This window comes from Pogoniulus pusillus, chromosome Z (assembly GCF_015220805.1).
Source record: "Pogoniulus pusillus isolate bPogPus1 chromosome Z, bPogPus1.pri, whole genome shotgun sequence".
NCBI lineage: Eukaryota > Metazoa > Chordata > Aves > Piciformes > Lybiidae > Pogoniulus > Pogoniulus pusillus.
Window position 1 is genome coordinate 32,078,257 of NC_087309.1, and position 22,696 is coordinate 32,100,952.

The following is a 22,696-nucleotide window of genomic DNA, read 5'->3' on the forward strand; positions in this document are numbered from 1 at the left end:
ATACATCAAATCCTGCAAACTGAGTACCTGCCATTTTAGGCTACTTCAGCATCTAAATCATTTGCTAGTAAGTATTTTACTTCTCTATTCTGTCTAGGACTCAGGGCAGAGACTGACTGCAAGAAAATACTATTTTTCCTGATACCTCATCTGATAGAGCTCTTCTAGAACTTACTTAATGCTCTTTGGAAAATACGCAGTTCAGGCTGAGAATTCACAAGTGGTAAAGCCCAAAGTCAGAGTCTCCCTTCCTCACAGAAGTTAGCCATTTTTCAGCTGTCAAGGTATCCTTGGCCTATGATGTTGCTTTGGCTTGAAAAAAAACAGAAAGCAAAGAAAGACAAATAGCATTAAGATTCTAAGACAAGAAAACAGTATTTTTTCCATACCTTAGTAAAAGAGATGAGGTATCAATGTCTTCACAGCCAGAATTTTGAAAAACAAAGAGCTCATCTTGAGGCAACCACCTGCCAAAGCAGTGACTTTAAACAACTGAAGTGTGCCATAATTTAAAGATCCTGTTTTCAGATACCTTAACTAGAGGGAATTACTGAGCAGCCCAGCCACAGACAACACTTAACTCTGCGTACAATAACTTCCAACACTTGCGTACAATCTAGTGTTGCTGAACTCCTGCACTGCCAGCAACTGCTGAGAGATACTGTTAAAACAGCACTGCTGAGCAACTGTGCAGTCAGTACACCATGAGTATCTTGTATCCTCTGTGGCACCTAAAGGGAAAAGCAACAAATCAACAAGAAAAATCCCAGATCGGGAAGTATGGGCCTGCACTTAACACAAACTTAAAAACTGCTGCATAAGAAATAAACTTTGAAGAACAAATGACAAACAGAGGAGGCCTGTTTGTCAGAACATCTCCAACAGTAAAATGCTGTGAACAAGAAAGGCTTTTGCAATATTGTGTCAATAGTTTTCACATTCTCAGAACTAAAAATTGTCTTGGGTTGTTTCACTCACAGCCTTAGTCATAACTAAACATAGATGATTATTAAGATTTAATCTGTTAACAAGAGTAGCTTTGGATGAACTGCAAAAAGTCCTATAAATACTAAAACCTCGAATATAATTGCTTGATACAAAGTTACCAGATGATTCTTTGTGTATTTTGACATTTATATATCCAACAGGTAAAACCCAAGACCCCCTAGGAGTTTCCCACCCTCTAGTCCAGGAACTGCATGTTTGAAATGCAGAAATAGGTTGTTTTGGTGTAATGTTTAGAGCAGTTTCCACATTTAAAGTGAGAGAAACTGATTATGCCTCTCCTCAGACCTCCTGCACAGCCTAAAGCTTTCATATGTGTACAACATGGTCATCATCATTCAGTTCTGCACCCTTGTTTACACCTGGGGACATTTATGTGGCCTCAATTGCCAATAGCTATTTTTCCTGTCTCCAGATAGGAAAAGAGTTTTAGATGAGTTACTTCTGACAGTGATTTAGATAAGCAAGTATATGTGACACAATAAACCTGTATGTGACAAGAAAACTAGTAACAGCCACTAATCTGGATCTATGACACAGGTTTTTCAAACAACAATGACAACAGTTGCATAACTTTCAGTGTGTTTATTGCCAGCTTAGCTCATTCTCATCACACACCTGTTCAGCAAAACAAAATATACTACCAACAGACAACTCTTCCAAATGCAATATAAAGTCATGTAGTTGTCTGGTTTAAACACACCTGTTGAGCACTGTGAAAATAAGATACTATTACTAAAGGTAACCTATTCTGTAAGACTTAAAGAGTGTATCTAGTATAATTCAGCTTTAGAATACTGGGACATGCAACTTCCGTATCTGCAGACTCCTAAGAAGCTAACTTTCATCTGATGTAACAATTGTATTAAAAGCAACAACTTAAAAAAGTTGGGGACTGATTTACCTGAGATCTACATCTCTAGAAGTGAATATGCATGATATTTAAGTCAGAGCCGTCCATGTTCTCACATCTCAAATCAGTGCCTTCTCAGCAGCTAGTCATACATCACTGAAATTATGGTCCCTACCACATTAATATCTTAATAAACAACAACAACAACAACAAAATATGATAATTATATGAGGAACTGCAAGTTTAGAAAACAAAAGCTGATGTAATGTAGGCCAGAGGTTGTATTTTTAGCATGTAAGCTATCACAAAATGACAAGACTTGTTCAGGCAGTAAGAACTATAAATACTTTTGTAAATATGTCCCAGAATCATGTTGTTCTTTATTCTTATAAGAGTGGTCTTATTGCTAGATTTATAATTTTTACATTTAATTTAAAAATTAAAATGCATGGTCTGAGAAAAGCTCCCCTGAAACTCAGATACACAACAGACACTCTTCTCAGAGTTGGATGGGAGTGTCTGACATTAATAAGGACATGTCATCTTAGTTAGAGTTAGTTACATTATGGTCACTAACACTGTACGTGATGGTCCATTTGCAGGAGCAGGAAGTCATCCATTGGTCAGGCTATCCAACATGTTGCAGAGGAAATACGATGACAATTTCCCATCTTTTTTTGTCAGAAGTTCTTCCGTGCTTTGCTGTTTGATAGTAGGGAATAGGGGACACGCTCCAGTTGCTACTGGACAAAGAGGATGCTGAAGGCCATCACGACACAGCACACAGCCACATAGGGGCTCTTCCGTTCACCTGAAAGAAGGGAGAAATCCCAAACTGCATGAAAATTCAGGCATGACTAAACTGACCTAGAATGCGCCTAGCCTAACATGATGATTATCCCCCTGCCCATGCAAATTAATACCAGCATTTGTTAGCTGAAGAATTGTTATTACAACTACATATGTGTACTGAGGAAGAGTATGCATTAGAATGGGAAAACTAAGGTGCAGGACAGGATATATTGCTACACAAAGAAAGAGTTGGAGCTGTTTGTTTTAAGCAAAGGTCAACGCAAAGACTTACCATACAGTTTCTTCAGAGATGCACTTTTTTAGGAAAATATTTTTAAAAAAAAGTATTTTGCTGCTACCTCATAGTGCCAAAGAGAGGCAGAAGGCAGGCACTGAAAAGCTGATCAAGACATCAAATCTTTTAAATCTTTTACTGGCTACATTCCCAGTTCCAGCCAAAGGCTGTTGCTGCTCAGAGGCTGCTGCATGTCAGCTGAGAAGATGTGCACCTCAGTGCTGCTGGGCCATGACAGCTGCGACAGGCAGCACACATCTTCTCTGTGGGCTATCATGGAGGAGCCAGCTAGCTGGCTGGGGAGCAAACAGCATCCCAGACATGACAAGACATGGCCAGATGCCTGTTTATTTCTTCACTCAGGAGACATAACATTGTTACCATGTGGAGAAGGCCTGGCCCACAGATTTTCGAGTTAGTGATAAAAATGGTCAACATATTAGAGAAGTTGCACTGACTTTCCCAAACTGGTGTTACTGTTTCCCAGGGCAGATCATGAATAAAAGTTAGGTTTACTCCATAAACAGCCTTATACTTGCTGGCTGAGGTGATTGAGAAAGATCTGCTCCCAGGACAAAATGTATCATGGGTCTCTTTGATCACCAAATAAACTATGAAAAAAAAAACAAAAAAAGAATCTCAGATAGGGAACTGTAACATAATGACAGGAATATTAATTACTTTTCATAAATGCAGTGACTTGTTGCTGGAAAGCAGAGTCCCCAATACTGGATGGTACTTTGAGACTACATAACTGTGTGGAAGTGTTAACTTCCTGTGAGAATATTCCTGCTTTTATGCATTCAGAAGTATATGAACAGAGCTGGAGCTGCTCACTTCAGGCAGAGATGTTAAATTTCCTTTTGCTGTGTGAGGTCTTTTCTATTACTACAAACCACTTTTTCTGAGATGCAGTTTTCAGAGAAATATTAAAGAAAAAAATCTGCCAAGGCTCCCAAGCCTAGCAGTAAGGTACATTCTTTTTGAAAATGTCTCTTTTACCAGAAGGACCTTCAAATACAGAAGAAATAAACATTCCACCGCAAAATAAAAATAAAACACTTACAATGACACCTCCCACAAGCAGGAGTGCCTGCCACACTGACATTACAAGATGTTGTCATTATCTAGTGTATATTTAATTAAACTTCAAATAACTGAATGAATAAATGTCTGCAGTTTCACATCTGTTCAAAATAAAAATTTTGAGGAAGTCCACCTCCTACAGTTTAAAGTATTACAATTTTCATATGGGATATACTTTCCTGCTCTTAATTTTCATAAAAGAGAAATCACCATGTGGCAGGATTAAACATAATTCTGCACAACTTTGTAGATATTTAACCACTTGCTAGTTGTTAAAATCTTATGCACATGTGAAAAGGTTGTTTAAACATAGTGGGCAAGTTGAACATAAAGCAAGACAGTAGGCATTTTCATTCTTAAAAGGATACACTTTCTACATGCCCATACTGAGGACACGGTAGTGTTATGTAAGGAAATATTGAGAAGGAACATTAAGATGGTAACTTCTCATCTTTTAGTCTCAGAGAAAGTCACAATGGTTCACTCTAGATGCAAGCTGAAAAGAAATCAAGTGTTTTACAGGAAAAAAACCCAAACAGTTCAGTATGAAGCAGAAGAGTGCATGTATTGCTTTGGATGCAGCAGATCCAAATATGTTAACAATACTACATGATGGGAAAACAAGACTACAATTCACATGAACTGCAGTTCTCAGCTTTATTATGTTGACAGGGACCTCATTAAAACACCTGTGTACTCTTTTAAATAGTTTTTTAAACTGTTTGCTGTGCATGGCTAAAATAAAAAGAAATGCTTTGTGCTTAACTGACTATAAGGAAGATAATGGCAAAGAAAGGTGTTCTCTTCAGCCTTAAACAAACCCAAATGCAGTTGATTTTTTACATTTGATTTTGGTGTGGCATAGCTCAAATTAATTTCTGACAGCTGCCACTGCACCAGTATCTTTCAATTACAATGCCAAAATTGAGTCTGCTATTATCCATATAGGACAATGTCTCCAATCATTTTAAGAACAGGTCTTCACAAAACTCTGTCTTTTGTGTCATCTCCCTTTCAAAGCCTGAGAATGCAGAAAAGGGTTTTTCTTTTAGGTTCAATGATAAGCAGTAAGACCTAGAATTACAAGTTCAGTGTTTCTTCTCTGCATGAATAATGGAATTTGAAGAACATTATTTTGCTTGATTTGCAATTTTGCCTCAAAAGTTTGGATATAACTTAATACTAAGACTGAACTTCTGTTGTGTATTCTCATTTCTTTCTCAAAATGATCTCAGGACAAGGATTAAAATAAATAAAAATATCAATGTTTGGGAAAATTACTAAAATTAGATTGAGCTGATCAGCATGCATAGAGATTCAACTGGACACAACAGCTTTGCATAATTCCAAAATTCATAGAAGCTAACTAAAGTGAAAACAGACATTTATAATTAAACAGAACTGTATTGCATTATGAATTCCATGGGTTTTTTTATTACTGTAAGGTAAATATCTGCCTTTTTGGCAGTAGAGTCCATCACAATTTCAAATAGACAGTAATTTATAAGGAATCATTGACTTCTCACTATGTTAGTAAGAAGTATGCTCTCGGCTACTTCAAGTAGTAAGAAGTGCAGAAGACTTCTGTAAGTATAACACCACTTACATGGTGTTGATACAAGCAAGTGCAGGCTTCTGTGATGTTAATGCTATTACACAGAGGAAAATACAGCATTTTAAAGACGAGGTATGAATATGGGTTACATTGACACATGGAAATATTCTCCTAATAAATAATGCAAATTCAAGAAAAAAACACTGGTCTTAAAGATTTCAAAGGAAAAAAATTACCAATCCTGGCGCATTTCCAGAATACTCCCAGTAGTCTGTAAAGACAGAATAAGTTAATTAGGTTCTTAGTTTAATAAAATGATTTACATCAGCTGATTTTCTTTCTTCTGCGCTAAATAAATCCGAATTAACTGTAGATTATCAACATGGCACTCTTCTTGACATCAGAAAACACCAGAGAGGTACAAGATACAAACTAAACAAGTGTCAAAGTCTTTTCTAAGTCTAGCAAGAAAAACAAAGATGTGTTTACTCAGGCTGTGCTCCAAATCTAATTATTTAAACAGAATTTTACATTAACGTACCCCAGACAGAAAATTATATGAAGAAAAATGAGTGAACAACAACACTCCAGTAGGAAATATCCACAGGCCTCCATGTCATTGTATATGGGAAACCTTTCATGTTAAGATTTTGCAGCACATTTTCCTGCATGTATGAGAGATGGTAAACCTCAGTACTTCAAATCTAATGCTTTGCAGTTTCTCTTTTGTATTTCTCTTAGCAATAGTAAATAACAATGCCTCTTCTAGCACATGTTTATAGGTGTAACATGACATAGACAATTTTTGTTGAAAAAAGTAGCAAAACAATTATTCAGGTCTGTTTTTATTCTTTTACCAAGGTTTACCATGCTCATGTCTCTCCAATGATGCTTATTCAGCACTTTCATTCTCACAAAAAGAGTAGCAAAGGGAAAAAAGCAGGAATCAGCTTTTCAGAGCACATCCACAGGGATGTACAAACACGTATGCCATAAATTTGTAACTTCTCTGTGTTACTAACACAGTCTCTTACTGACTGGCCAAAAGTAACAAGAGCAGGAACTGCTTCAGAATCTGAGGAGGAAGAATACTGAAGCATCCAGCTTTCAGCCTTTCAAATACTGGTCAAAATTGTACTGAGGAAAGCTTGTGCACAAGCAGGCTTCCTCCATAGTATGGATGACTGGTTTCAATGCATTAAAAACATCTGGATTCAACTATATTGTCTATTTGTAAATAAATTACATAGATTTTATGGACTAAAAAAGACCCAAACAAAACAACTAATTATTTTTCCTTCTGCTCTCTGGTATGTTTATCAGTAGTAACTTCAATCTACATTATTTGTGGGGTTCTACCTACTACCTGCTGTGATGGTAATTCTCCAAGTGCTTTCCCGCAGTGCTCTGAAACTGTACCCACAATGGTTTTACTATTTGTCTTCCTCTTTTATTGGCAGTTACCTATTTTTTCCTACTCAAATGCAGATAGGTGATTTTGGGACACTTGCTCTGCATACTTCGAGTCAACATATCATTCACTTAAAAAAAATAGTTTCTGCACTACTTCATATTTTATGACCTCCTTTATGGTCTGACCTTACTTCAGCACCCTTCCCCCATTTAGCAGACTCCCTTTTACTTCTGAAACAAAGCTCCAAGTGTTGCGCAGGTGAGAACTAAGTGTTCCAAGAGGCAGCAAGTAACTGAGGTTTTCAAATCAGATGAAATGCTTTTTGACTGATGCATCTCTTGCTGATCAGTTTATTGTGAACAGCACTCCAGCATTTTCCTTTTTTGAAAATAAGCTTTTTCATTTGTGTTTTAGATTGTTTTACCTCAAGCCAAAAGTATTTCTATACACTCAAAAGTTCTCTTTTTTTTCACTGCTTTTATATAGCTCCACAAGCAGAAGCAATAGTCCTTGCAAGTAGACCACCACACTTTTTCAGGCGAAGTGGTCGTGCAGTAGAACAACCCGAAGATATCTGTGCACTTTCTGAAAATGCAGCTTAATAAAAAGCTTTAACACGTAAATCTCGTATAGCAAAAGATGCGGCCCCATGCTACTGTGTAGATGACAGCTAAGACTCTTGAAACTGTTGACAGCTCTCTATAAAAACCAAGATTCACAGGTTGCACGCTGCAAAACCAAGACAAAAAAATGACTCATGTTGCTATCTCTTAAAAACTTTCCTGAGAACTCAAAGAAATAAAAAATTACTTTTCATATGCATATGTGAAGAATCCTAGGCAGGAAAAGAGAGTATTAGGACCTTCAGGCAGCTTAGAAATCTGCTGAATTTGCCTCACAATATCAGCAAGTTAATTTCTTTGGCTTTTCAGGATTTTTTTGACTGTGTGTAACAAGTCATAGCTGAAGTATAGTACATTGTACCTATCTCTAGAAAACTCCCTCCTTGGTGAAAATGTAAATTTGCCTTTCTGATGCAGAAGGCACCAAACAGTTACAATATGGGTTTCATCAGCTAGCCTTATTGCACTTAACAATTTATGAGCCTAAAGTCACCAGTGACATGAGGACTGACAAGCCTTCCAACAGATGACAAATAGAATCTTTTTAGAAGTGTAGGGCTGCTCTTGGAACAGCTCAGTACATCTGTTTGCCCACAGTTTGCTGCTAAGCAAAAGCAAATTGAAACCCGGACCTTCTGAACAGCTACAGTCACAGCGACTGGATGAACAGGAGAGCTCGCCTTGGAAGAAATTCTTCTGCAGGCCTTCTGCTGTCCTGATTTTTTCCATTACTGTTCATCTCAGGTTCATAACATGCACCTCTTCAAGTCAAAACCTGTTTGATTACTACAGAAATGATGGTGCCTTGACTGAATCTGCTTCAAAATAATTCCTCCTGAAGCAACTACTCAAAGCAATTGCACTGTTCCCTATTCTCCCCTGCATCCTCGTTTAGATACAGCTGAAACACGACTTGCACACATGCTGTTTCCTAGTCACATGTGCACAAGCTGCTGCGTATTCCTGACTTTCAACGTTGAAAGCACTAACTGTGAAAAGTAGTGTTGGTTATCTGGAGCACAAAAAACCTAAAGAAATTAAATCTCAGCTACTGGGGCTTTAGACTTTGTTAGACTGGCAAAATGCAGCTGCCATGTGTTTACCAGGACGGCTCCACTGCCACTGCAGGAGGGAGTGTGAGAGATATCCCACTGCAACACTTTCGGCAAGTCAAAGGAAATCTCTGCTGCATACAACTGAACACATCTTTCTGGTTAGCAGGGAGGAGGGAACGATGTTTGTGGTGCACATTTTCCTCTGGTTAGCGTGAAACACTAAATCTCTGCTTGCTTTCCCAACCTTAAACCCTATTGCTCAGGACAAAGCAGATGGAAACACTCAAGATGTGTCAGGGAAAATGAAGGTTTGAAATTCTGTTTGGCTTGGTAGGCAAAGACATACTTTTGCAGAAGTCAACAGGATGAAATACAGTGTTATGAGAATGGGTGACATCACTTTGCAACACAATTTTTTGACCAACAGAAACATGTTTCTTTACTTACTATCAACAGACTTAAATTTTCACCAAAGTTACCACTCAGTCAGAAGTACTGTGAATTACTATCAACATTTTGCCTATCGCGTTAATATTTTATTGCTACTTTTTTATGCTATTAAATTGAAGCAGGAATAATGAGGTAAGATCATCTCTGTGGTAAAATGAAATATCACTAGAATTTGTTTTATCCAGTATGTCTAGACATTTCCATTTGAGCATGGAATAGGTTAGTGAAGAGGGGCAGGGGTTTAACAGCATATGAGGTCCGTGTAAACATCTACTATTCAGGAAACAAATTTCATTGCTTTCCAGGCCAACATTTTATTCTCTGTTACAAAGTAGTCTACATACATAGATGTAAAACAAAAATAAAATAGTATGTCCAATGTCTATATAAATATGAACCAAGAGATCAAACACCCAACTCCTCCACTGTGTCAGCACCCTTTGAAAACATTTTATGAAGAGAGTTCTATTGTACTCCAGACAGATTTGCCTTAAGAATAAACAGAGTAGCTCCAGATTAAAGGAAAAACTCCTTGCCAAAAACAGCACTAAAATTTTAATCAGTAAAATAAATATTCTTACTTTTTACTGTGTATACCTCATTGACTATTGTTGTTATCTTCCACTAGCAGACACCCAAATTCCCTTTGCCCCTCCAAGTCTTTCATGAAGTCACCCTTTCTTTCCATCTTTTATCAAAAGAATTCTCTGGTGTCAGTGGCAACCTCACAGCGTCAAATGAAAGGACTCAAGCATTTTCATATTAGAACTCCAAACAGAAAAAAAAGCTGGCATATCCTGGGCATCTTGCACAGCTAAAAGACTCTTGTGTGATAAAATAGCAATTCCAGAGGTTAATTACAACAAAGGTTTTCAGAATATATACTCAGGATCTTGCCATGGTGACAAAGGTCTACTTAGAACTTCACACTTTTTTCTGAAAATTAAATGCAGAAGTGATGGAAGTTATTTAGGGGAAAAAACAATTTGTTTAACAACAAAAGATCTAATGGAAAAAAGTGGACAAGTCAAGCACCCAGCATCCAAAAGCTTGCCGGTTTTTGCAGCTAGAACATCACTGGCTAGAAGTACCTCCTACAGATATTATCTTCTTTGTATTAGCCTTTGGTGATAGTACTACTAAAGTACTTCGGATGACCCCTGTGGTTTCTCAGTTAAAACTGCCCAACTATTACTTTAAAATCACACCATTTAAATCACAGTTCTGCGTATCACTGATTGTACCCAACATGGTCACATTCTTTGTATGCCATAAGGTGAATAGATATTAAGAGCATCAGTGAAGCCCAGAGATTTGGCTGTCTCTGTTTGCCACTACCTCAAAAAGTGTGCTCCTGAGCAGAGCACAGGAGAACTATTTTTCAACAGTACTGGCTTTGCAACATGAAGCACATTCCAGGAGAAAAGAGAATACAAAGGAGAAAAACATTGGTCACCTAGAAACATGCACTTTAGGAAAAGAAGTAAGAGATTAAGTTAGTCACCAAAGGACCACAAAAAATAAGGTTAGTTTTTGTAGAAGATTTCAGAAATTCTCCTACAATTTCCTTCATCTTAGACACTAGGAAACATTGATTTCAAGGGATCATATGTTAAGGACAGTGTTGCTCATTAAAAAATAAAAAGTACTTTTAGTTACAGATTATTGCTAAAGCTGTGTTTCAAAATGCTTGTCTTGAAAATGAACTAGAAAACAACTTCTGCTGTTAATGTTTTCTTACCTATCCTAAGAATCAAAAATAAATCCTTAAAGTAAGACCTGCATGTAGGAAAATATTTTCTGTCACTCATTTCTGTGTCTTTAATAAGTATCTAAAAAAAATTTACAAGCATAGAAAACACCTAATGAAGCAGTATTAGCTGGCTGTAATAGTTAATAAATTCTTCCTATAAAATTGCAACTAAGTGCTTGCAAATACCTTATTGCATTCTACTGTAAGACACAAAATTAAGATTTTTGTCTTTAAAGAAGAATTTCAAAATAGGTTTTGTATTATTGCAGACCATTAGGAGATACTAAAACATTGCAGCTAAAACTAAACAGCTTGAGAATGTTTAAAATGATCAGACTACATACCCAGTTTTGTTTTTGTCCAGTAAGCTGGGAGCCAAGGATCTGATATAGGCGCATGTACATATAAGCAGCAAGATTACAGTCAGCAGACTCTGAAAGTTGAAGATGGCAGACTGCAGAAGAAAATCAGAAAATAAATATTACACTATTTCCACTACAAAACTTCTCTCACTGCATAAATTGGAGGAAATGGGTGATGGCCCCATACAATACCCATTAAAACAAAAAAAATGAAATCTACAGTATAGAAAAGAAACATCAGGCGAAATGGCAACCTTGCAGTTTTGCTCTCCAGCATTTGTTCCAGAGCCAGTCTGTGGAAACCCATTAACAGCAGGCTAAGAGTTAGAGAAAACAGATGTTCCCTCTTGGCCAGGAATATGTGTAATTGCAGTTTTCATCAACAGAATACGGTGGTGAAGGTGGAGGTGAAGAGTATTTGACAAATAAACCAGTGGCAGTCAAGACAGAGAGTAACAATGAATTTTGAGAACTGCTTTAGGAAGATTACATCCAAAATTCAAGAGATTTATAAAAAGATGCACAATTAAAAATACCTGAACTTCAGAAGATAACTTAGTTCTATTGCCAAATCACCTTTTCATTTTAAGTTTAAAACTTCTTTATTGTAAACACAATTTTAGAAGTGCTAGTTATATGGAAAACGCTGGAGAAAAGGGGGAATTGCCTTAGGATGAAGAAGAAAAGTTCCATTGTTTGCTCAAAACTTAATCTGCTTACTGGCAGTAAGATGAAACAATTCTTGAGAAACTACTACAACATCTGGCTATTTGCTAAAGTTTAAAATATCAGTAATACGCAGTAAGTGCATCTCAGAAACATGTTTTCCTAAAGTCTGAGTCTTGTGTGGCAAACATGTTCTTTAATCATTAACTTATAAGCAATTGTAATTGCTTATGTGAAGCAATGCTTTCCAGAAACACTACGAGGGGAGAGATGGTATGCATGTGAAGACTGCTGCAGCTACATGACCAAGTATAAAAATCTGTCTGAAAGATGGCTGACGCTGAATTCCAGCAAGGGCCACATCACCATTCCAAAAGTTTATGCACTAGCAACATCTTAGATTTTTTTTTCCCAATAGGTTAACTGGAAATTATAGCCTACCAGTCCTCATGATTTGCACCTTCTAATAATCTGGTCCAAATCCAAGACTTTGACTCTTCTTACACTGTGAAAATACTCTAGCTGCACGAAGCATTATGCAGCAGTTTAATAATTTTTTATTGTTAGTTTTTAATTTAGCATGTCTCATTTGACATTTTGGTCAGCTTACCAGCACCAGGTAGTACACTAGGCAATTGCTTACTTCAGGCAGTCTGATTTCGCCTTTGCTCAGCCACCCTCACTTACAAATCATATTTAGTCTAAATTTAAAAAAAGGCAAATACAATGAATTCAACCACCATTCTAAAATCTGATGAATTTATGTCTGAATACCTCACATTTTGTCATGCTCCTCAACCAAGAAAGCTTAGTATTGTTGTATTTAATGAAGCATTTGGAACTTATGAAGGGTTATTACACTGAAGTTTCCTCCTTCAAACTCAGTGGGATTTAAAGCAGTACACCAGAGCATTCATTTCCACAGCCTGTTTGTCTAAGTGCACTTCCCCAGTATGTCACAAAATTCTAACGTTTTGAATTAATCAGATTTCTCTAAACAGTTAAGAAGAATTTTATTAAGAGACAAAATCCATGATATTTCAGACTGGCAATGCATTAACCACAAATATAAGTGAGAAGCTGCAGTAGAAGCAAAGTAACTTGAACAGTCATGATCCCCCAGATATGGAGATCTAAAACCTTCTAACACAAAAAAAAGCTAACCTTAGCATATGTAGAAGTTTCCATGAATCAGACGAAGCAATACCAGAATATGCATACAACTGCTAACTCGAATACATGCATCAGAAAGGACTAAGTACACAAGGTAATTTATATGTCTAAGGTAACAAGGTCCAACAGGCCACCTATGGGTGAGACGCTGTACATTATGTAGGAACAGCAAGTAGAGAGTCAAGGAATAATGGAAAAACTCTGCCTCTGCAGCTTGTATGAGACTTTGACATCCTCAAAGGGAGCACTAGTAGTTGGGGTGGGCATGCTACTCTTCCCTTCTGCCCAAAGCAGGCACCCTCTTGAATCAGCCATCTCTCTGTAGAAGCAAAATGCCCATTCCTCATGCCCTTTCCACAAATACAGCTTGAGAGACAAGAGAGAACAGGGTGAAAAGGTGGTTATTAGGATGCAGAGAGAAGGTAGATAGTGTAGAAAATTTAAGAGTAAACGACAACTACACGTAGTTGACATGAGGAAAGGCTTCTATGGTGATTGAGAACACGAAGAAGAGGAGTGGAGTAGTGATCCAGCACCCAAAGCCGGCCCTCAGGCCCTCAAAGTGTAACTACATGCTCTTCTCCTGAGCCACAGCATCTGGTAGAAACATGACTTAGTTAGGGGTTGTTCAGCCTGGACAAGACCTCATTGTGGCCTTCCAGTACTTAACAGAGGTCTATAAGAAAGAGGACAGCCTTTTCATCAGTCCTATTGTGATAGAACAAGAGGAGTTGGTTTTAAATTAAAAGATAGAAGATTCAGGGTACATAGAAGAAGGTTTTTTTACAGTGAGGGTGGTAGAACATTGACCCAGGCTGTCCAGAGAGGTGGTAGAAGCCCCATCTCTGAAACCACTCCAAATCAAGTTGGACAGGGCTCTCAGCAACCTGATCTAGTAGATGCCCCTGCTCACTATGAGCAGAGTGGAATAGATGACCTTTAAAGGTCCTTTCCAATTCAAACTATTCATGAATCCAGTATTTTAGCTTAGCTAGCCAAGTCACCGTTTCTGTTCTAAAGCATTGAAAATAATGGATTGACTATTCAAAAAAGGACAAAACACTGCCCATCATTAGCAGTGGACTCTTGCCTTTGCACAAGGCACAAGCTGTTGCCCGTTTCAGAAACCAGGAATCTCTCAATTCCCGCCCCAGAGACAACTCTTCCAACTTATGAACGGCAGTGTCTCCTGGCTCCTGTGGGTCTAGGAACGCGACGGGGCCGGATCCAGGAGTGGCTGCCTCTCAGCAAAGCCAGATACTCCCTATCAACTGATTAATTTGATCAGTCCTCTGGGAGAGACAGCTGCTCTCAACATCTCACAGCACAGTGCCTGCCAGAACTCGGTTCCCATGAATTCCTGCAAGCTTTCTTCTGCAGCTGCTTCCCAAGGAGGCTGGTGGTATTCGGTACTTCAACATACAAAAGTGGCAGAAAGGCACACATGCTTTCTCTTCAACAGAGACTGTAAATGTATACTTATGAAATGTGTATAGGGGAAGCATATAATTGTTCTTTGTTGGGCTCTTCATGTGTTTCTCCAGATATGCAGTTTAGGGCACTGCTGCAATTACAGATGCCCTTACAACGAAACATGCTCTGAATGACACATTTATCTAGATACTCACTTTGAAAGGACAGACATGCATATTAAAAAAAATGCTTACAATTTTAAACTATAAATAAAAATTTATTTCTCAAATAGATGTCTTCAAATTTCCTATCTGAAGTAATTCTTATGGCTCAGCTGAATTTACAGAAACAGGCAACTTACATTCAGCTGTGGAATGTAATTAAAAACTGCTACACAAGTCATATATTGCTTGGAATCTTTATTAAAAATACTGCATTTGCACACCAAACTATTTGGAAAATGTAATCTAGGTGGGACTATAGGTCACTTGGTTAAACCAGGATCTTCTGATCCAAAAACAATTAGTCAAAAATTTTCAAACATGTTAATTGGCTCCATGTGAGTCTCATTCCCACTATAAAGAATTTTCACCACATAGAGAAACTGATGCTTTTAGACTGGTGAGAAGACAACTAACTTCACAAGACTCAGATTGCAAATGCAGAAAAGAATCAACAGTGGCATTTTATTATTTAGATAGTGTAAGCTATGTCTTTAATGATACACAGTGAAATTTTCTACATCTGCATTTGGCACACTTCTGACACGGTGGAAACATCTTGGTAGTTATATTCTGTGTTACTTAACTAATCACACATTCTTCCCCCTCTGGTTTCTACTATGTGCTGTCTTCACATAGTTGTGAAGCACTATCCCATCACCTGCAGCACTAATGCAGTATTCTGTTCGGCAGAACTTGCAACAGCAAGTATTTTTCTTAAGTCTTTAGAAATTTAAGACCATGCATTTTAGCTTTGAGAGCTACATGCCTAAAGGCTCTTTTAAATCCTTCCCAAGATTAGACCTTAAAAAATACCTCAATATTATTTCCCTGATCATACCTTATCTTAGTAAAAATAATTCCATATCAAACACCACAGAAATAAAGAAGGAAAACTTTTGAGGGTTTTTTGTGTTCAGATTACCAGTAATAGCAAATATTAAAAAAACTCACACGAATAGGTGGTAGTTAGAAGATAAATGTTACAGGTACAGACATTTCAAGTATTCCCATCAGGGTCTGCATCTGAGCAGTGTAGCTGTTAGCACAGGGGCCACTGGGGCAAAACAGTAAGTTACTAGGAAAGGAAGTCTCCAGTTGCCTCTGGAAGATGCCATCTCTGAGTTTGCTACAACAAAGGAGCAGGAAATGGTGCAGCAGCTCCCTTTTCTGGAGTGAGGACAGAGGCAAGGAAGAGATGGTGTAAAAAGAAATTTGTGGAATAGTAAATGGTAACAAAGGTTTAAATACACAAAGAATGAATTAGATTTTAATATGCTTTAGTAAATGTTCATTTAGAGTGAAAATTCTTCTGCATGGTTGAAAAAGGGAATTCTGATGGGCTGTAACATTTGCAAAGACCCTGCCAATCTGATTAAAGTGTCACTCTTACAGTGTAGTCAGCATTAACTTTACTACTCTTGGTGAGAAGAAAGGAAAAAAAAAGGCAACTCAGGGTTATGGTTATCAGCAGCTCTTGAACTTTTATATGTATAAGAGTATTAAATTGAATGTCCTGAAAAGAAGGGCTCATTCAGATGACTCCTACATTTTCAGCAATCACTAGTCAGTATGTATTCAGCCGCAGCAGACACAGAATCATAGAATGGCTTGGGTTGGAAGGGACCTCCAAACTTCATCCTGCAGTAAGCAGGAACAGCCTCAACTAGATCAGGTTGCCCAGAGCCCTGTAGAGACTCATCCTGAATATCTCTTGGGATGGGACCTCAACCACCTTCCCTGGGCAACCCATCCCAGTGCTTCACCACCCTTATGCTGCAGAGGTCTTAACTCTGAACTGGATCTACATCTCTACTTTTTGTTTGCCCAATCACCTCTATGTTCTCTGATTCTGATAGTTTTGTGTCTTTGTAGCAAGCATCACAGAATGATTCACTTAAGGGTAACACTGTAATAAATCAGACCATAAGGTTTGATGAAACTGTACGCATCATGGAATGACCTGCTGAATTTCTTCTTGCATCATACACTTTAATTTAAAACAAACCAGCTGATATCATGGTTCTTGTGGGGAAAAAACATGAGAGAGAACATAAACTACGTACTGTTGTCCCCTTGGGTTGGAAGAAAATCTAAAACAAAAGCTCTCCCAGTTTATCTTAACAGACGTAACACTGAAACCAAAGTTTAATCTTCCTTGGACTTAGAGCATTTGCAAAATGATCACTCTTATCTCTGACTGCAGCATGACCATGATTTCATTTGTGCGTACTATAAAAAGAGGCCATTGTCACGCCAGCAAGTTATTAAACGTTGCCCTATGGTTACTCTTATAATAATCATTATGTGGGCAAACACAGATACATTATTAGAATATTCTAAAGAAATGATAACCACATTTGCGTAATATGCTGCAGAACATACACACTCTGCAGTTTTATTTTCTCTTTTCCTCCTTAATATTATAAAATTGATGGATGATTATGTTATCTGGAACCAAGAAAACAAATGCTCATATCCGGTCGTTTAGCTGCCATGAGCAAGATCTTATGCTGTAGTTAAACTGTGGTTAAGCAAGAGATGATAAAAACGTGGAAGTCTGCATGCAAATAGCAAATTAAGATTCAAATCCCACCATAAAGAGGTGGAATCAATCTAAAATTTCAACAAAGGGCTCCTGAAACATCTGAAAGAGAAAATGTTTATAATATAAAGTTTCCACTAGATACTGTAATTCTTATTTCCCCAAATCCAATTTTTAAGAGTGTAACACTGAAAAAAAAAGATAAAGGAGAATAAAACATGCAGGACTACCCTAAAGGTCGAAGCAACTGCTAAAAATTAATTAAAACATGCACACAATTATCTTCCAACTTATCCTGAAATAATTTGTTTTGCTACTGCTGTCAAATGTAATCAGATGAAAATGAATGGAAAAATAAGCATTTGTAAAAGAGGCACACTAATTACAACAAGAAAAACACAACACTTGCAAATCAATAAAGTTTGAAATGCTTATTGGCAAAAACGATACCAAAGAACTAAGCAAGAGGTGTTTAGATGAAACTAGTTTGTACTTACTAAGAATCCAAATACTGCTCAAATAGCAGCTGCTTGTTGCTCCAACATGAATAGGGTTTTTCTACACATTCACCCCAGTCGAGGAATTTAAGCACATTATTTAATGCTTTTTCCTAATTCTGTCCAAAACATTCAAAGTTCTGTCTATAATAACTATTTTTGCATTCACAGGATTTAGACTAAGGCTTGATTAAATCCACAGGGAATCTTTAGGCCTTTCTCAAAGACTGCAAGCACAGCATATAGGAACTAGCATATACTTTTCAGTCAGCTGAAGGCTAATACATCTGTTGAAGACATAGCCAAACTTTTTAAGCAATTAGTCAATGAATTAACAGATGGAAACAGTTGTTCTCTCCCCCAAAAGCTCTCTTTAACACTTTCAGATTTTTTTTAATGCAGTTCAAATCCATAGACCAACACTAAAACATCACCCCAAGGTGATGGTGTAATTCCATGGTCACTTGAATTCCTCTTTGCCCCAAGACAAAAGTTTCAAAATCGATTTTTTGGTGTAAGCAGCTAGCAGGCACAGCACTTAATCAAAAAAATATTGCAATAAAGTGAAAGCTCACATATTAAGCTTTTTTGTATCAGGGTTACTGTAACACACAGTAACTGTACCAGGGTTACTGTAACACACACATGTGCACGTTCATGTATGTATTCAAAAAGCACAGACTTATGTCAGACGTGGCAGTAAAGGATCTCTTTTCCTCCACATCATCTTTGCAGACTATCTAGCCTGTAATTTTACAGATCTTTGTTTCTACTCTACTCCTCTCTTTTCCTTTACTTGTGACACACAGAAAAGGGTTGACATATTGTTTTCTGTTCTAAAGGCTGCAGAGAAGCTTATGTCTCAAATTACCTAAGAACAAAAACCAAAAACAATTTAATGTATACCATATACACACTTTTTTGGATACATTAATAGTAGAATCATCTCTTTAAAAAATGAAAAATACTTATTTATCAGGAAAAAAGGCACACAGTAAAATAATTAAAAGCTCTGCTAAGTTTCTGATGTCCTGTGATACTGGTCAGGCCTACAGCACTTCTGCAGGTCTCTTGTTTGGCAGAGTTCAGGTGCATGGTTTGGATTCTTAGCAAAATGATGAGTGGAAATTTTAGTTTAATGAGATTATTAATAATTGCAAATGGCCTGCAGAAAAAATGTGATCCCCACTCTCTTGCTACTACTGAATAAAAGTACGATGTTGAATAGTAAATTGAATGCCAAAGCTTAGTAAGAACAGCTCGGCACTCAGCAGAGAAATGGTTTCTCACAACTGGTGTCATGCCTGGACACGTCATACATGTAGGAAAATTTGTAGTAGACTTATTGTCTCTTATTGTAACCAAATCAGGTCAAGAGAGGTGTCTTACACTGGCAGAAGAAATCGTGTAAACTGACCCAGAAGAACCTGTACCGAACATTTCAAGTAGCAACTCACAACATGCTCACTCCACAGCAGCAGTTCTATTTACAAGGGCAGTTACAGCTACTTACAAGGGCAGTTACAGGTCATATGAGATTTACTAAGCACTGATACCAGTGTAGTACATGTCCCTGCCTAGCCACGCTGCGTCTCCTGTTTCTCCTTTCCTCTCCACTTTTCAATTCTTTGACCACCGTGTCATTCTGCTGGGAGGAAAGATACATGGAGAGCAGATCCTTCTCACTTTCTCTCCAGTTAGCAATGTTGATTCCCACTGCTAAGGGCATGCCGAGCTGCCATGGGGGCCAAAAAGTATTGAATACTGGGATGGGAATCAGTCACTGTATTTTAAGCCTACAAGATGAACTAGTAGATGTTTTTAATCCTATCTACCTTTAGGCCATAATAAAAACCATCAGGCAAATCTGAATCAGGATTAATTCCTCCTTGGAATTTTGAATCAGACAAACAAAAAACGTTCTACATAACGTTCTCCTGAAAGCTCATTTGCAGAACAGTGTTCTATATTCTGGTATTTTTATATCTAAGAGCTTCATCTGGATCAATATTTACTAGTACATGTTTTTTACAATTGGTTGTAAATGAGCATTTTTCTTGCCTTTGATAAACATCATTCTAAGACAGCTAAAAAGATCGTATTCTCATGGAAATTTCCCACACCAAATATTCAGCTGTAACAGGAGGCTCAAGGTCAGTCCTAACCAGAGGGTTAAGGGAAAGACATATATAAAAAACATCTATTAATTTTTTTTTTTTTACATGCAGTCATATTTGGCTGTAATTGTACATTCTGCCTAGAGGAAAGTGAAGAACACCCTTTCAGCAGGTGAAATGCTTATAATTAATTTTTACATTACTTTAAAGTTATCTTTTCCTTCCATCCACCACTCCACGTGTACAGGGCAAATTTTTCAACATCACTAGGAACAGCTTTGTTGAGTTCTCGAATACAAAACTTATGTTGACAGGATAAATTGACAAAACGATTTGTGGAAGTCAGTAAACAATACATATTCTGCTTCTAAACAAACAGCTGTGTCATTATATGCATCCTTTCTGTTTCTTGTAAACCTTTATTCATCAAGCTTATCCTACATGATTTCAAAGTTGGTTCAAGTTAAAAGACTGTTTTTTCTCTACCCACTGGCAGTGAAGAGGAAAAACTCATAAACACAAGTGCCTTTACAGATCTACATATGTACTTTTATTTGTTTGGCAGCCGTTGGCTCTTCACCCAGCACAAGTTTTGACTTGCATAGTAAGGATGAAGCAAGGAAGCCTGGGAGACAATGGAAAGTTCCAAGGGATAGAGTCCTTTGGGAATTATATTTCAAAAATCATGCTATTCATGGAGTCACCAGTGTAACACAGTTGCAGCTCATTTTCTTTGGAGAAAGAAAACAAATTGGAGGTGTAGCTCTACTCTCGACCATTTGACAACACACAGACAGCAGTTGTTTCCTGTTTTAAAGTGTGAGTTCAAAAAAAGGGTCATTAATTATGGCTTGTGAGGGAAAATCTCGGAAGACAACTTTTTTTCCTGAAGAGACATGATGCCAGAGGTAGCATCAAAAAGAATTCAAAGTTTTGGGTATACCACAAAGGTTATTGGTTTTCCCCATGCTAATTCCAACACTGCAAGACAGAAGAATCTTATTTTCACCTCCTTTGATGAAAAAATCATGAGAAAAATCCTTAAGATTCTATCTTACCTCAAGTTGCTTGAAGCAGACTAACCTCTAACAAGCAAACAGAAACAACTAGTGAAAAAAACTCTCACCAAATCTCACACATTTTTCCATAATCTTTCTGCTAGATACAAATATAAGGGCTGTATTTCAAGCAGCTGAGCAACGGAAACGTTTCACTGGTCACTGAGATTCTCTTGCCCTTTTTTTTTCAATTTCACAATCTCAGATCCTTTTAAGTACTGTAAAGAATAGTGAAGTGATGTACTACAGTATCTGCCTTTTCGATGCATTGATTAGAGGTGAGGTATTCACTTCTCTTGTTTTCTGTATGTTTGGTTTAGATCCTTTGAGATAACTTATGTCTCTTACCATAAAAACTCTTTGTTTGCTGCTTCAAGCCACAGATTAGAACAGCTTCATTTAAAGATCTGCCAAAGAACTCTCAGGTGAGCGACTTCCAGCAATTTCCTGCTGGTGACAAGATCTGGAGTCTAAGAACTCTTTTTGAACTGAACCGTAAGAAAGTTCAAGAGATATGGATCTTTTAATAAATACATGTGAATCACAAAAAGGTTCAGCGGAAGTTGCACAATATACATCATTGGTGTAGGTTAACCTGTCAAGATCAATTTGGATAGAGTTTTGAGGTAACTGTTCTAGTGAAAGGTTGACACTGGTGGGGCCATAACAAGTGGGTGGACTAATGATTGTTAAAGGTCCCCTTCTAAGCCAAACCACTTTGTGATTCTAAGTTCTGAAAATGTTAATCTTAAAGTAATTCCGTACTGAAAGGAACCTGCATAAAAATTTTTAGTTCCACACTGAAATCCCTCTTCTTCTCCCACCTTTTCCTTCTAAAACAATGTATCTGCACTGCTCATAAGATCTTCCCTTTAGCAGAGAAATATTATTTCACAGCACAACTTTCATCCCAGTACAAGTCTTTCGTTTATATTCTTTGTATGTACAATGATAAAAAAACCCAAACAAACCCAAAAACCAAAACCCTGAAACCACAGAAGTCATCAATGGCAATGTTAGCAATCCTCTAGATCAACTCCCTATACAGCACTCACACTTTTCATTACCAAAGGGCCAAGGCCTCTGCCATTACTCCTGGAAAAAGAGAACTGCAGTCCCTGTCAGGATTACGCTCACTGCTCAAGAAGCAAAACGTCAAACAAGACAGCCATTAAATCGAGACAGAACTAACATCCTGACAGACGTGGCACTGCGGCTCACAGCAACGACTGCTGCCCCACAGAAAACTCGAGCTAGGCTGGTACAGACAGACAGGGAAGGAGGGAAAGGGAATATGGCACACGATGGGGCTGCGTTACTTGCTAGACTAACTGCTAAGCAAGGCTTTACAGTGGAACTGCGGCGGCTTCGTTCCCGCTCGCTCGCTGCTCCGCAGTGGAGCGAGTCTCCGACAAGGTTCAAAGGCAGGGCCTTGAGGGGATGTGAGTACCCTGGGGCGCCGCGGGGCCCAGGAGGTCAGCTGTCGCTCCAGAGGCGGCCGGGTGGGCGCCGCGGCAGCCGCAGTGCCGGTCCCGCGGGGACCCGAGCGAGGCAGCGCCCCCCGCCCGCCCGCCGCCCCGCGCTTACCATGGCGACCCGCTCGCGGCCACATCACACTTCCGGCGGCGAGCCGGGCCGGGGCGGAAGCGCTCCCGGGGGGCGTTCCTGCCGGATCGCATGGGCGGGGACACCGCCGGGATTGGCGGCTGGCCATGCGAGAGACTGTGATTCGCGGAGGCGGCGGGGGGAGGCGGGACGGACAG

General features: G+C 38.3%; 1 protein-coding gene across 1 annotated transcript; it reads right to left on the reverse strand.

Moving 5' to 3' along the window:
- Positions 1–1,575: 1,575 nt before the first annotated feature.
- Positions 1,576–22,614, reverse strand: TMEM167A (transmembrane protein 167A). The gene is made up of 4 exons (XM_064140119.1): positions 22,521–22,614; positions 11,226–11,335; positions 5,823–5,857; positions 1,576–2,669 (listed from the first exon to the last, which is right to left on the reverse strand). The coding sequence occupies exons 1-4, from the start codon at positions 22,521–22,523 to the stop codon at positions 2,599–2,601; spliced, it is 219 nt and encodes a 72-aa protein (XP_063996189.1). The 5' UTR covers positions 22,524–22,614; the 3' UTR covers positions 1,576–2,598.
- Between the last annotated feature and the right edge of the window lie 82 nt (positions 22,615–22,696).